The following is a 15,478-nucleotide window of genomic DNA, read 5'->3' as shown; positions in this document are numbered from 1 at the left end:
GCTGTGAGGCACCAGTTCCAAAAACTGTGTCACCGTGCCGCCCCTTTGTAAGGGTTGGAGGAATGCCCATAGGCAGGGAGGATTGTAGGGACCAGAAGATGTTAAAGAGAGCATTGTAAGTGCTGTCGGAGGTTAGAAAGACAGAATTACCGGAGCTGGAGGAGGTTACATGAGAGGATACAGATATAGGGAGGGTTGTATGGACTGGAGGAGATTGCAGATAAAGGGAGAGTAGTAGGTGCTGGCGGAGGTTGCAAAGACAGCGAGGGTTCTAGGGGCTCAAGGAGGTTACAGAGAAAGGGAAGGTTGTAGCAGCTGGAGGTGTTTACACTCATAGGGAGGGTTATAGGGGCTGCAGGATATTACAGAGATAGGCAAGGTTGTAGGGGTTCTCGTAGGTTGCAGAGATAGGGAGGTGTTTAGAAGCTGGAGGAGATTACAGAGATAGGGAGGGCTGTAGGGACAGAAGGAGATTACAGAGCTAGGGCGGTGTTTCGGAGGTGGAGGGGATTGCGGTGATAGGGTGAGTTGTAGGTGCAGAAGGAGGTTATCGAGATGGAAAGGTTTTTAGGAGCTGCAGGAGATCACAGAGTTATCGAGACTTGTAGGGGCTGGAGCTGGTTACAGAACTTAAGAGGTTACTATGGGCTTGAAGAGATTTCAGATTTCAGTGTATGGGAGTGTTGGAGGGGATTGAAAAGACAACAGATTATAGCTAGTTTTAAAGTTGCTGACAAAGGTTAGAGAAATTGGGTGGCATTGTATCACACTGGTTAGCACTGCTGCCTCACAGTGCTAGAGATCAGGGACCTGGGTTTGATTCCGACCTTGGGTGACTGACTATCTTTGGTGACTGTCTTTCTCCGAGTGCCTGCGTTGGTGTTCTTCGGGTGCTCCGGTTTCCTCCCACAGTCCGAATATTTGCAGATTGTTGACGAGTTGAGGAAAATTTGGGTTCCTTTTGCTCAGATGATGGGGGTTATCATCATGTGATGCGTAGAGCTTCAGCCACTGCATATGCAACAGATGCCAACACATCCCTCTTCTTCTATCACTCACAGGCTCTCATTGCCAATGGTCAACTCGTCCCCTTCCAAGTGTGGAACTGTTCAAACACTCTGCGGGAGGTCCTGCTGGAGATCGGTGCCGGATCTTTCACAAGCCCAACTCTGGCCTCACAAGTCTTACCCCCGACACAGGGCAAGACATACCTAGATGTAGACCAGCTGCCGTGCAGTTGGGCTGTGGGTGAGTTGACTGCGGACCATGTGAATTCTGCATCACAGAACATTGGGTCCCAGCGAGTCTGAATCTCTCCTTCGATCGAAAGTCAGTGTTTGGGTCCGGCACCCTTGGAATTGAGCCCCATATTGGCCAGGTAAACATGATTGAGATAGGGGCAGTAGGGCGAGAGCACTGCACTGTCGATGGGGCAGTAATGGAGTGCTGCAATGCATTAGGCATAGTACTGAAGGAGTGCTGCACTTTTGGAAGGTCAGTAGTGAGGGAACGCCAAATTGTTGGAGAGTCAGTACTGAGGAGGTGCTGCGCAGTCAATGGGTCAGTCCTGAAGGGGTGCTGCACTGTGAACATAACAGATCTGAGGAGGTGCTGCTGTGACAGAGTGGATGTGCCAAGGTGTGTTGCGCTGTAGAAACCCAGTACTGAGGAGCTCTTCAATATTAGTACTGATGGATCTCTGCCAGTTGAGCAGGGCATAGAGTGCATTGTACTGTTAGAGAGATTGGATCGGATTTGTTTATTGTCACGAGGGACAGCAAAAAATATTGTTCTGCATGCAGCTCGGACAGATCATTCCGTGCAGGAAAAGAAAATACATAATAGGGAAAACATAAAATATCAGCTTATCAGCCAACGTTAGAGGATGCGGGAAGTTATGGAGGGTTGTAGTGATTGAAGGATGCTACAGAGATAAGGAGGATAGTACGGTTGGAGAAGGTTATACAGATAGGGAGGATGGTAGGGGTTTCAGGAGGTTACAAAAACTAGGAGTGTGGAAGTGTCTTCAGGAATATTCAGAGATGGGGGGTTGTAAGGGCTGAAGGAGTTTACAGAGATAGGGAGGTTTATATGGGCTGGAGGAGATACAGAGATAGGGAGATTTGTAGGGGCTGGAGGCGGTTACATAAATTGGGGGGGGGGGGTTGATAGGGGCTGGAAGAGGTTTTATTATATTTTCATTTTGTAAGACTGTGAGGAAAGGAGTGATTTCACACAAAATAGGAAAGTGGTATGTCAAAACAAACATGACTAACAAAGTATTTAAATATCTATCACATCACACAGGAAGATAGCTAAAAATTATCCCTCAAAAAGTACTAATCAATACAGTGACACAATAATCCTTAACTGCTATCTTTATTTCCACTCAAAGAACAAAACCATCTCAGATTCCAATCCACTTTTAAATACAGTCAGCAGATTCAGGAATAATTGCTAGATGGAGTTGTCTTGGATACTCTACTTTGAGAAAGAGATACCTTTTGACACTGCTTTAAAGAAAGAGATCTGACAGCTTATCAATATAATGCAGAATTTCTGGCTACATTTCTTCAGAAACCTTCTCAGCACACTTTCCAGCCTAAACACCTTGACACCTGACTGTTTCAACCCCTTGCAGCTCCCGTTAACTAAATCCTAAATCTAAACTAAACACAAGAGGCCAGATTGTCGGAGAATTGGCTGGTGGCGACGTGAATCCCGCCCCGCCGCCAGCTGCCAAATTCTCTGGCACCGGTTTTTGGGCGGGGGCGGGGATCGCGCCGCACCTGTCGAGGGCCGATGGCAGTGCGGAGCGGCCGCCCGTTTTCGGCCAGCCTGGATAAGACAAGGTCCATACTGGCGGAACCTGGCTTTGAGGGCGGCTTACTGAGTCCTGGGGGGTTGGGGGGGGGGGGGGGGGTGGGCACGGGGGATCCATGGTGGCTTGGCCCGCGATCGGGACTCCTGGCACTTCTTGAGGGGATTTCTTCTCTGCGCCGGCCATCGCGGAGCCTTACACAGACTGGCGCAGAGGGAAAAAGTGCTCCCACGGCACAGACCTGCCCGCAGATTGGTGGGCCCCGATCGCGGCCAGGCCAACGTGGAGGCCCTTCGACGCCGGTTGGCCCAGCACCAACCACTCCAGCGCCGGCCTAGTCCCCCGATGGATGGAGGAATCCGCATCTACCGGGCGGCCCCACGCCGGAGTGGTTCACGCCAGTCTTTGGTGCCGGTACGACCCGCCCCACCAATTGCGGGAGAATCCCGGTCCTCAAGCTCTCTCATTGATCAATTGGCAAGGAACCCTCTTAATATATATATTTTTTAAATCCACAAATCTTTACAATGCTTTAATTGCACCACTTGCGGGAAAAAGCCGAACTGTCTTGCACACCAGGAGTTTTAAAAGTACGACTGCAGCAGTAATACACACACTAATCCTGGGCTTGACTTTCCGAGCCTCCACGTCGAAATCGCGTTTGGCGCGGGGGCATAAAATGGCCGTTTGCATGGATATTGTGCCCGACGCTGCTGACGTGATTCTCCGGACCCCGGAGAATCGCTCGGGAATGCGTGATCTACACAGCGCGGGTAGGGGGCCATTGACAGAGGCCCCCTGCGATTCTCCGCGCGCAACTGGCCGAGTTCCCGACGGTGTGGGTCCAACCACGTATCGGCCGTCGGGAACCTCGGGTGGCAGCTGCAGATTCAGTCCGGGGCCGCCCTGGTGGGGGGATCAAGTACTGGGGGGAGGGGCCTTATGGGCACCCGCAGGTGGGGCCATCGGGCGGGTAATACGGAGCGGCGCGGGGCCAATCCTCGGGACCTTCTTTCCTGGTCCAGGTCCGCTGGCTGTGTCCGTCATGCCACCGTGGGCATGGGCGAACTCACCACCGGAAGTGCGGGGCCCGTATCCACAGCCAGAGCTGCGAGAAGCACTCTGGGGCCCTGAAAGCCCCCTGCAGATTGGAGAATAACGCAGGTCTTTCTAATGGATAGTCCAGAGTGAAACGCCAGCGTTTTGACGCTGGCTTGGGGACATAGCCCCATTTTTGGAGTATCCAGCCCCCAGTCTTACAACCCCCACTGTACTCACTGCAGATAATACAATATATCAGCAATTCCTAAATTCATCATAAGGTAATACATATAAGGAGAATACAAGGTCAGTTGAGGCATTTAAACATGATTGTTAGGTTTTGAACTTGGAGGTGGCTGCTCCTGCCGCTGACTGATCGTATCATGTGATGGGACTCGCCAATAACATTTTCAGTGTCAGTATACACGCAAGAAATATATCACAATATATGTATATCCCAAATATATCCCAAATATATCCCAAGAAATGCAGCAGAGCAGTGGGCCTTTAATATATTGGTGTGGGAACCTAGGCAAATTTACGCACAAAGACAATTTGTCTAACCCTCTATTTTAGATGCCAAAACGGTGCAAATCCTGGAGGCTGGAAATAGCGGAGAGATCACTGTGAACTACACTGTGATTATTGGTCTGTCTTGCACTACTTCGTGTAGTCATTCCCTTTGTCTGATGGTGCCTGGAGGAACCAGACTTCTCCAACTCATGAAGCTTGCTGAGGAGAAAGATCCAACTTTCTTTACGTGAGTAACATTAAGAATTGAAATGTGATCATTGATATTAAATTGATTCTGCAGTGCAGAGTAGAGGAGCTGGGAGGATATAGGATGGCAGCTAAGGATTGTGGAATGGGGGCAGGATTAGGATGAAGGATGTGCGGGAGTGGGGCAGGGCTGGTAGTGGAAAGGGGGCAGGCTGAGAAGGGGGTGGTAGTGTTTGGAGGGTTCAGAGAGTGGTGGATTATGGGAGCAGAGTGAGTGATTAGTTTCGTAATGAGGTGGACAATGGGGAAAGGGATGGGTTCAGTGATTTGGTGATTGACGTGAAGAGCAATGTACTAGCTGAAAGGGTGTGATGGGGTGAGTGACGGAGTGAATGATGGGGTGTGAGATTCAGGGAGAGATGGGATGAGTGATGGGATGAGTGATGGGGTGAGTGATGGGTGTAATCAATAAGAAACCCCCCCTAAACCAAAAAAGGGGTCAAGAAATTCCAAGTGGTGAACAGGGACTCTCTTGAGTCCCTGACTCCTGCGCAGACTTAGGTGGGTGCTATTCGGGTCACACTAATGTTGCAAGTTAGTCACCGGTATAACCCATATCTTCCAAGAAGATTTCATTTACTTAAGAGAGAGAGAGACAGAGAGAGAGAGAGAGACAGAATTTGAAAAAAAAAAAATCCCCCCTTTTTTTCTTTTTACTCTTGTTGTTTTTTACACTATGTAGCCCCTTCTAACCTACCCCCAAATTGTCCAACATCCTCTCAACCTCCTTTTCTATGGGGTCGTCCTCTCCTTCAGTCTTCCCTCTTTCTAGTAGGCAATTTGTATCCTGGCCTCCTTTACCCAGTGGTAATGGCATCTGCTTAGTCAAGGCTGTTTCGATGAGCCTCTGCACCAAGCCTCTTACACACGGAATGATGCAACAGCCTATTGCCGCCAATGCTCCTATCACCACAATGATGGAGGTGAGGATGGATACAATTAACCCTTTCCATTTCCCAAACATTGATTCAAGCCACCCAGTCATGGATGTGTCTGCCCCTGAATTGTGTGCCATTTCCTCAGCCAGAGTGGTTAACCCTTGTAGCGCACGGGTAATCGATCCGTCAGGTGCAGTGTTGTTGGGGATAAACGTGCAACACTGTCCCTTAAGCATAACGCATACACCACCTTTCTCTGCCAAAATCATATCCAGAGCCAATCTATTCTCCCAGGCCATTCTACTGGTTGCGTCCAGTTGTTTGGCTATGCCCTTTGCGGCGTCCGTGGTATAATTGATGAACCTCTGTTGATTATAGTATATATAGTTTATCCAATCCACATTCTTATTGATCGTAACCCACCAGAAGAGGGACTCGAACCCAGCTGCAATCTGATTTTGGGCTTTGAACTCATCTGGTACTCCTCTGGGAATGCCAACGGAGTCCAGGTAAATCCTGTCATCAAATGAGGTGGGTATGCCCAGTTTAGATCGTTCCCCTTTTACACTCCCCTCTCCTCTTGTCTTTCATAGGCTATACTGAACAGAATGGCCAGCTGAACTAATGCGTATGTCCCTTTCCATTGGGGGGGTAGAGTGGGTCTTCGGATCTTTCCTCCGCAATACCACCATATATCCGCACGTGGTATTTTTAGTGATGAGTAATTGCCCTGGGTGGTCACGTTCTTAGTCTCAATACAAGTCTTGAGTTCTCCCATATCTTTACTTAGCCCCGTATCAGAACGACTTATACATGATTTGTGATGCGTCACGGTAACCAAGAAGGAGGGAGGGTTTGCTGATAGTTTCTCATTAACAGGAGGAAACATCAGAGATAGGGCAGTGCAGGTCTTGTCGCCCCAGGCTGTCTCATCTTGGTACAAGGCCATCATGCATTCCATGCTCCCTCTATTTTCTGTCCACCCCATTGGAAAGGGCTCCAGATGGGCGTGTGGTCTACCTGATGCGCAAGCATAACAATTGTCTTTCTTCAGCGTCTGGGCCGAATACCTCACCCACTCAATCCTCGCATTCTGTTCCTCATAGCCGGTCTCTATCTCTTTTTTAAAAAAAATATATTTTATTGAAAAATTTTTCCCTGAACAACATTTTTCCCGCTTACAAAACAAACGAAACTATAACAATAACAAAACAGAAATTTTTAACTTTTTAACAATAATAATAATAATAATAATAATACACAAGTAACAAAACCTCATTCTCAATTGACCTATATTCAACTAAACCTCCTCCCCCCCTCCCCCCCCCCTCCCCCTGGGTTGCTGCTGCTGGTCATCTATCTTCCCTCTAACGTTCCCGTAGGTAGTCGAGAAATGGCTGCCACCGCCTGGTGAACCCTTGAGCCGATCCTCTCAGGGCAAACTTTATCTGCTCCAGTTTAACAAACCCCGCCATATCGTTTACCCAGGCCTCCAGTCCGGGGGGTTTCGCCTCCTTCCACATGAGTAGGATCCTGCGCCGGGCTACGAGGGACGCAAAGGCCACGACATCGGCCTCTTTCGCCTCCTGCACTCCCGGCTCTTCCGCAACTCCAAATATAGCTAACCCCCAGCTAGGTTTGACCCGGGCATTCACCACCTGCAAGATCACTCCCGTCACTCCCTTCCAATATCCTTCCAGTGCCGGGCACGCCCAAAACATATGTGCGTGGTTTGCCGGGCTCCCGCCACACCTCCCACATCTGTTCTCCACTCCAAAAAACCTGCTCAATCTTGCCCCCGTTATGTGTGCTCTATGTAGCACCTTAAATTGAATCAGGCTAAGCCTGGCGCATGAGGAAGAGGAGTTTACCCTGCTTAGGGCATCAGCCCACATACCCTCCTCTATCTCCTCCCCTAATTCTTCTTCCCACTTTCCTTTTAGTTCGCCCACCGACTCCTCCCCCTCTTCCCTCATCTCTCTGTAAATCTCTGACACCTTGCCCTCTCCGACCCACACCCGTGAAAGCACCCTGTCCTGTATCCCCTGTGTCGGGAGCCGCGGAAATTCCCTCACCTGTTGTCTAGTAAACGCCCTCACCTGCATATATCTCAAGAAATTTCCCCGGGGTAACTTATACTTTTCCTCCAATGCTCCCAAACTCGCAAAAGTCCCATCTATGAATAAATCTCCCACCTTCCTAATTCCCAACTGGTGCCAGCTCTGAAATCCTCCATCCATTCTTCCTGGGGCGAACCTATGGTTGTTCCTGATAGGGGATCCCACCAGGGCTCCCGCACCCCTCTCTGTCGCCTCCACTGTCCCCATATGTTCAGTGTTGCCGGCACCACCGGGTTCGTGGTGTACTTTTTAGGTGAGAGCGGTAGCGGTGCCATCACCAGCGCCTCTAGACTCGTCCCTTTACAGGACCTTCTCTCCAGCCTTTTTCACACCGCTCCCGCACCCTCCATCATCCATCTACGTATCATTGCCACATTGGCGGTCCAATAATAATCTCCCAAGTTCGGTAGTGCCAGTCCTCCTCTGTCCCTACTGCGCTGAAGGAACCCTCTCCTTACTCTCGGAACTTTCCCTGCCCACACAAAGCTCGTAATGCTCCTGTCTATTTTATTAAAAAAGGTCCTGGTGATTAAAATAGGGAGACATTGGAATACAAATAAGAACCTCGGGAGGACCATCATCTTAATTGCTTGAACCCTGCCCGCCAGCGATAAAGGCTGCATGTCCCACCTCTTAAAGTCCTCCTCCATTTGATCTACCAGCCGTGTCAGATTAAGTCTGTGCAAGGTTCCCCAGCTCCTAGCGATCTGAATCCCCAGGTATCGGAAGTTTCTTTCCACTTTCCTCAGCGGTAAGCCTTCTATCTCTCTACTCTGGTCCCCTGGATGTATCACAAATAATTCACTCTTCCCCATGTTTAACCTACACCCCGAAAATTCCCCGAACCTCCTCAGAATTCGCATAACCTCTATCATCCCCCCCCGCTGGGTCCGACATGTATAACAATAGGTCATCCGCGTATAACGAGACTCGGTGTTCTTCTCCCCCTCTAGTCACCCCTCTCCATTTCCTGGAGTCTCTCAACGCCATGGCCAGAGGTTCGATTGCCAATGCAAACAACAATGGAGACAGCGGGCATCCCTGGCTTGTTCCCCTATATAATCGGAAATACTCCGATCTATGTCGACCTGTAACTACGCTTGCCGTTGGTGCCCCATAAAGTAGCCTAACCCAGCGAATAAACCCGTTCCCAAACCCAAACCTCCTTAGCACTTCCCATAAATACTCCCACTCCACCCTATCAAATGCCTTCTCTGCGTCCATTGCCGCCACTATCTCTGCCTCCCCCTCCAATGAGGGCATCATTATCACCCCTAATAGCCGTCGCACGTTAACATTCAGTTGTCTCCCTTTTACGAACCCAGTCTGGTCTTCGTGCACCACCCCCGGGACACAGTCCTCTATCCTCGATGCCAGCACCTTTGCCAGCAATTTTGCGTCCACGTTCAATAGTGAAATAGGTCTATAGGACCCGCACTGCAACGGATCTTTGTCCCTCTTCAAAATTAGCGATATCATCGCCTCCGACATCGTCGGGGGTAGAGTCCCCCCTCCCCTGGCCTCATTGAACGTCCTCACCAACAACGGGGCCAACAAGTCCACATATTTTCTGTAGTATTCCACCGGGAACCCGTCCGGCCCCGGGGCCTTCCCTGCTTGCATGCTTCCCAGTCCCTTAATAACCTCATCCACCTCAATCGGTGCCCCCAGGCCTTCCACCTCCTGCTCCTCCACTTTCGGGAACCTCAATTGGTCCAGGAACTGCCGCATCCCCTCCTCTCCCTCTGGGGGCTGAGACCTATACAGTTCCTCATAAAAGGTCTTAAACACCTCGTTTATCTTTCCTGCCCTTCGCTCAGTGTCTCCCCTTTCATCCCTAATTCCTCCTATCTCCCTCGCTGATGCCCTCTTTCGCAGTTGGTGCGCCAACAGGCGACTAGCCTTTTCCCCATATTCATACCTCCTCTCCTGTGCCTTCCTCCACAGTACCTCCGCCTTTCTGGTGGTCAGAAGGTCAAACTCGGTCTGGAGTCGTCTCCTCTCCCTGTACAGCTCCTCCTCCGGGGTCTCTGCAAATTCCCTGTCCACCCTTAAAATCTCCCCCAGTAGTCTATCCCTTTCCTTGGCCTCTGTTTTCCTTTTGTAGGCCCTAATAGAAATCAGCTCTCCTCTGACCACCGCTTTTAGTGCTTCCCAGACCACTCCCACAGGGACCTCGCCGTCGTCATTGACCTCCAGGTATCTCTCAATACACCCCCTCACTCTTGCACACACTCCCTCATCCGCCATCAGTCCCACATCTAATCGCCAGAGTGTTCTCTGTTCCCTGTCCTCTCCTACTTCCAGGTCCACCCAATGTGGGGCATGGTCCGAAACCGCTATGGCTGAGTATTCAGCTTCTTCCACCCTCGAGATCAACGACCTTCCTAAAACAAAAAATCTATCCGGGAGTACACTTTATGGACATCGGAGAAGAAGGAATACTCCCTAGCCCTGGGTCTAAGAAATCGCCATGGATCCACTCCCCTCATTTGGTCCATAAACCCCTTAAGTACCTTGGCCGCTGCCGGCCTTCTTCCGGTCCTTGAGCTGGATCTATCTAGCCCCGGGTCCAGCACCGTGTTGAAGTCCCCTCCTAAAATCAAATTTCCTGCCTCCAGGTCCGGAATACGCCCCAGCATCCGTCTCATGAACCCCGCATCGTCCCAATTTGGGGCATACACATTAACCAACACGACCTCCATTCCCGCCAGCCTACCACTCACCATTACATATCTACCTCCACTGTCTGCTACGATGTTCTTTGCTTCAAATGCTACCCGTTTCCCCACCAAAATGCCCACCCCTCTGTTCTTTGCGTCCAGTCCTGAGTGGAACACCTGTCCCACCCATCCTTTCCTTAGCCTAACTTGGTCCGCCACCTTTAGGTGCGTCTCTTGGAGCATAGCCACGTCTGCCCTTAGTCCTTTCAAATGCGCGAGCGCTCGGGCCCTTTTTATCGGTCCATTCAGGCCTCTCACGTTCCACGTGATCAGCCTCACTGGGGGGCTACCCCCTCCTGTGTCGACTAGCCATTACCTTCTCTAGGCCAGTCCCATATCCCGCCTCCGCGCTCCCGCTCGCTCCCGCAGCGTCGCACTCCGCCCCCGACCACCCACTCTTTAGCCATTTCCTTTTTGATTTCCGCAGCAGCAACCCAGTTGTCCCCTCCCCCGCCCGCTAGATCCCTATCTAGCTTGATTGCTCCCCCCATATCACTTCCGTAAGTCAGCTGACTTCAACTGACCCCGGCTACGCCTGCTCACTCCTCGGCCCCCCCGGTGTGAGGGAACTCCCATCCGCCTTGCGCCTGTTTTCCCGCCTTATTCTTTCTGGCGCGGGAACATCCCTTTACCTAACCCGCCACTTATGGCGCAGCTCCCTTTCCCCTCCCCCTCCCCTTCCCTATTCTTCGACTATGTCCCGCCTTTCCCCCCTCACCGGCGCCCACATTTCCCCAGTGTCCCCCCCCTTCCCTGTTTACTTCTCGATTCACTTTCACCATCACATTAACAAAAACAATAACAATAACAAATCCCTGCAGCATCAGTCCCTCAGTTCCGGTCCAGTTTCTCTTCATTGATGAAGGACCATGCTTCCTCCGCCGTCTCAAAATAATAGTGTCTCTCCTGATACGTGACCCATAGTCTTGCCGGCTGCAGCATCCCAAACTTCACCTTCCTTTTGTGCAAAACCTCTTTGGCTCGGTTAAAGCTCGCCCTCCTTCTCGCCACCTCCGCACTCCAGTCCTGGTATATCCTTACCACAGCATTCTCCCATCTGCTACTCCGCACCTTTTTAGCCCATCTCAGGACCTCTTCTCTGTCCTTAAGGCGGTAGACCCGCACGATTATCGCCCTCGGTGGTTCCCCCGCTTTTGGTCTTCTCGCCGGGATCCGATTTGCCCATCCCACCTCCATGGGGCCCGCAGGGGCCTCAGCACCCATCAGTGAGCTCAGCACCTTACTTGCGTACGCTCCACAGTCCACTCCTTCCACGCCCTCAGGGAGACATAGTATCCTAAGGTTCTTCCTTCGCGCTCCATTTTCAAGGGCCTCAATCCTGTCAGCACACTTTTTATGAAGTGCCTCGTGCGTCTGAGTCTTAACCGCCAGGCCCAGGACCTCGTCCTCAATACCTGATACCTTCTGCTCCATCACGCGAAGCTCAGTCTCCTGGGTCTTTAAAGTCTCTTTAAGCCCCTCAATTGCCTGTAACATCGGGGTCATTACCTCCTTCTTCAGCAGATCCACGCACTGTCTCACAATCTCGTCCTGCTCAGGCCCCCATGTCACCTGCGATCCCTCCGCCGCCATTTTGTTCCACTCCCTCTGACCTTCTGGTTGCAGATTCTTCGGGCTGCAGCCGCCGCCGCCGGTTTTTCCTCCGTCGTTCGGGGGGGGGGACTCCCTTCCCACGCACCTCCCACCGGGTTTTTCGGCCGGCAAAGCCCCCGTTGGGGCTCTTAAAAGAGCCCGAAGGTCTGTCGGAGCTGGAGCCGCCGAAACGTGCGGCTAGCTCATCCTTGCCGCAACCGGAACGCCGGTTTCTATCTCAAAGGCTTGCTCTAAATCTTTTACTTCAATTATTTTGACTCCCTGTCCTTCCTCCGCATTGTCGTTCCTAGTTCCATTGGTGGGAGTTGCTCCCTGCTCTAATGAGATACGGAAGCAGCATTCAGTCTCGCCATTTCTCATTTTTACCCCAAATATCTCATGTCTAAGTGAACAAACCCTATTGCCTGTTTCGACCCAGGCCATGTGTTTTACGATGATGTATACGGGGTGACAAGTTCCAGCCCTGCACGTTGAGGGGGAATTTCCATTAATCTGGTGAATGGATACGACCGGTGGTGCCCCTCTGGGCAATTGGCAGAACCTTTTCAGCCAACCCTCCCTCTCCGTAATCATTCCCCGTCGGTAATAATGAAGAGAGTCTACCCTAAACTCCTTTCCATTCCCCGCTGACTCGCAGTCTATGAGGGTGCATAGATCAGTCCGTATTACCTGAGGGTACCGACTTTCTGGGATTGTCAATGTAACCATACGACCGATTCCGAACTCCCACATCATTAATATTATTATACATTGCATAGTCCATTTTAGCTGTAGTTTTGTCATATTATTGAACAGTTCAGGATTTAGTGTCTTTTCAATCTTATCTTTAATGGTTCCTCAGTGGCCTCCACATGCCATTGTTCCTGTTCAGGTGGTGATTTAACGGGACCCTTCGTTCTGCTGTAATGAGTCCAACCTTTTTCCGCGGTTCGTATGGCAGCCTCTGTGGTTAACAAGACCAGGAACGGTCCGTCCCAAGTGGGTGGAAGCTTGGTTTCCTTCCACGATTTCACCAGTACCTAATCTCCTGGTTTAAATTTGTGGACTGCGAATTCAAGGGGAGGTGTCTGCGCTAGCAGTCCTCGTCTCCTGAGGAATGATAATGAGGAAGTCAGTGCCAGTATATATTTCTTTACATAGATATCTTTACATTCTGCAATGGTCAATTCTCCCATTGTTCCAAGGTATGGCAATCCGAACAACATTTCGTATGGGGACAACCCCAAATCTTTTCTTAGAAGGGCTATCGGTAAGCATTTTGTCCAGGGGAGCCTAGTTTCTAGTATTATTTTTGACAAATGATTTTTAAGGGTTTGATTCATCCTTTCCACCCGTCCCGATGAGGGGGGGTGCCAAGGAGTGTGGAAGTCCCAATTTATCTCCAAACTTCTAGTAGTGCCTTCTTTAATAGAATCGACGAATTCATCTACAGAAAACCTATATGTTTAATAAGTTATTGTGTTTGATATTTTAAAATAAATGTTTAGGATTAGCCTGGAAATTAAAACTTCAAACCATGTGGAAGCTGGTCTTAAAAAAAACCCAAAACAACTTTGATTAAAAAGAACAGATCATTCAAGGACATTTGATAATGGGAATTTGGCAGCAATCCAACTTTTACTCCCAGTCGATGAATTTTATTGATTATAATAATTATTTTGAAATGCCTGGTTGTTGGGCCCCTACGGTTGGCAGGGTTGTATGCTATATTGGGAACTTGCCGGACGGGGAACTGACACTGCGGTTGATAAGACCTTAGAGGTAAAGTGACTTCCTCTGTCCGAGTCTATATTTTCTACCAACCCATATCGGGGAACTATTTGCTCCCGAATGATTTTAGAGACTCTGCCTGCGGTGGCGGTGGTTGTAGGGTAAGCTTATTTCAGCCTTCCCACGGGTGTTCAGTATTTGCAGCCTTCTCTGTAACAAACTGTCTCTCTCTCTCTCTCTCTCTGTATTGAAACAGTGACTCCAGGCATGTTGCAGCCTTCTCTGTCGGTCTGTCTCTCTCTCTCTGTATTGAAACAATGACTCCAGGCATGTTGCAGCCTTCTCTGTCTCCCTCTCTCTCTCTCTCTCGGTATTGAAACAGTGACTCCAGGCATGTTGCAGCCTTCTCTGTCTCTCTCAGTCTCTCTCTGTATTGAAACAGTGACTCCAGGCATGTTGCAGCCTTCTCTGTCTCTCTCTCTCTCTCTGTATTGAAACAGTGACTCCAGGCATGTTGCAGCCTTCTCTCTCTCTCTCTCTCTGTATTGAAACAGTGACTCCAGGCATGTTGCAGCCTTCTCTGTCTCTCTCTCTCTCTCTCTCTGTATTGAAACAGTGACTCCAGGCATGTTGCAGCCTTCTCTGTCTCTCTCTCTCTCTGTATTGAAACAGTGACTCCAGGCATGTTGCAGCCTTCTCTGTCTCTCTCTCTCTCTCTGTATTGAAACAGTGACTCCAGGCATGTTGCAGCCTTCTCTGTCTCTCTCTCTCTCTCTGTATCGCTCGCTCTGTCTCTCTCTGCCTCTCTGTCTCTCTCTATCACTTTCTCTCTCTGTCTCTCTCTCTCTCTGTCTCTGTATCTCTCTCTCTCTCTCTCTCTGCCTGTCTCTACCTGTCTCTCTCTCTCTGTCTCTCTCTCTCTCTGTTCTCTGTATCTCTCTCTCTCTGTCTCTCTCTGTCTCTTTCTCTCTCTGTCTCTCTGTGTCTCTCTCTGTCTGTATCTCTCTCTGTGTCTCTCTCTCTGTCTCTGTATCTCTCTCTGTCTCTGTCTGTATCTCTGTCTCTGTCTCTGTCTCTCTCTCTGCCTGTCTCTCTCTCTCTCTCTCTGTATCTCTCTCTCTCTGCCTGTCTCTCTCTCTCTCTCTGTATCTCTCTCTCTCTGCCTGTCTCTCTCTCTCTCTGTATCTCTCTCTCTCGGTATCTCCTGCGCTGTCTCTCTCTCTCTCTGTTATGTGTATCCCTCTCTCTCTGTCTCTCTGTATCTCTCTGTCTCTGTCTCTCTTTCTCTGTAGTTCTCTGTCTCTTTCTGTCTCTCTCTCTGTATCTCTCTGCCTCTGTATCTCTCTCTCTGTATCTCTCTGTCTCTCTCTCTCTCTGTTCTCTGTATCTCTCTCTCTGTCTCTTTCTCTCTCTGTATCTCTCTGTCTGTCTCTCTCTGTCTCTCTCTCTGTATCTCTCTCAGTCTCTGTATCTCTCTCTCTGCCTGTCTCTCTCTCTCTGTCTGTCTCTCTCTCTGTTCTATGTATCTCTCTTTCTCTGTCTCTCTCTGTCTCTTTCTCTCTCTGTCTGTCTCTCTCTGTATCTCTCTCTCTCTGTCTGGTTCGCTTCCCCCTGTCGGGTGTTTATTCTCCCACAGTCGCAACCCTGCTCTTCTAATCATACCCCTTTCTTCCCCCGTGAATAGGATACTCATAATGGACATTAATTCGGTCCATGTGGATATATTAGGACCTAAGAACTGATTGAATTGTTCCGCCAGTCCTAAGGGGTCGTCCATTAACGTACATAGAC

At 50.0% G+C, this 15,478-nt stretch overlaps 1 protein-coding gene across 1 annotated transcript in view; it reads left to right on the top strand.

Moving 5' to 3' along the window:
• LOC140386600 (transcobalamin-1-like) overlaps positions 1-15,478 on the top strand; it is a 99,097-nt gene that overhangs the window by 19,098 nt on the left and 64,521 nt on the right. Inside the window, exons 6-7 of the mRNA XM_072469073.1 lie at positions 1,062-1,248; positions 4,439-4,622. Of these exons, the coding sequence (XP_072325174.1) occupies positions 1,062-1,248; positions 4,439-4,622 (371 nt within the window). The remainder of the gene's footprint in view (positions 1-1,061; positions 1,249-4,438; positions 4,623-15,478) is intronic.

The sequence above is a fragment of the Scyliorhinus torazame genome, chromosome 12 (assembly GCF_047496885.1).
Source record: "Scyliorhinus torazame isolate Kashiwa2021f chromosome 12, sScyTor2.1, whole genome shotgun sequence".
Taxonomy (NCBI): domain Eukaryota; kingdom Metazoa; phylum Chordata; class Chondrichthyes; order Carcharhiniformes; family Scyliorhinidae; genus Scyliorhinus; species Scyliorhinus torazame.
The sequence above is the reverse complement of the archived record's forward strand: the minus strand, read 5'-3'. Positions and strand labels throughout refer to the sequence as shown.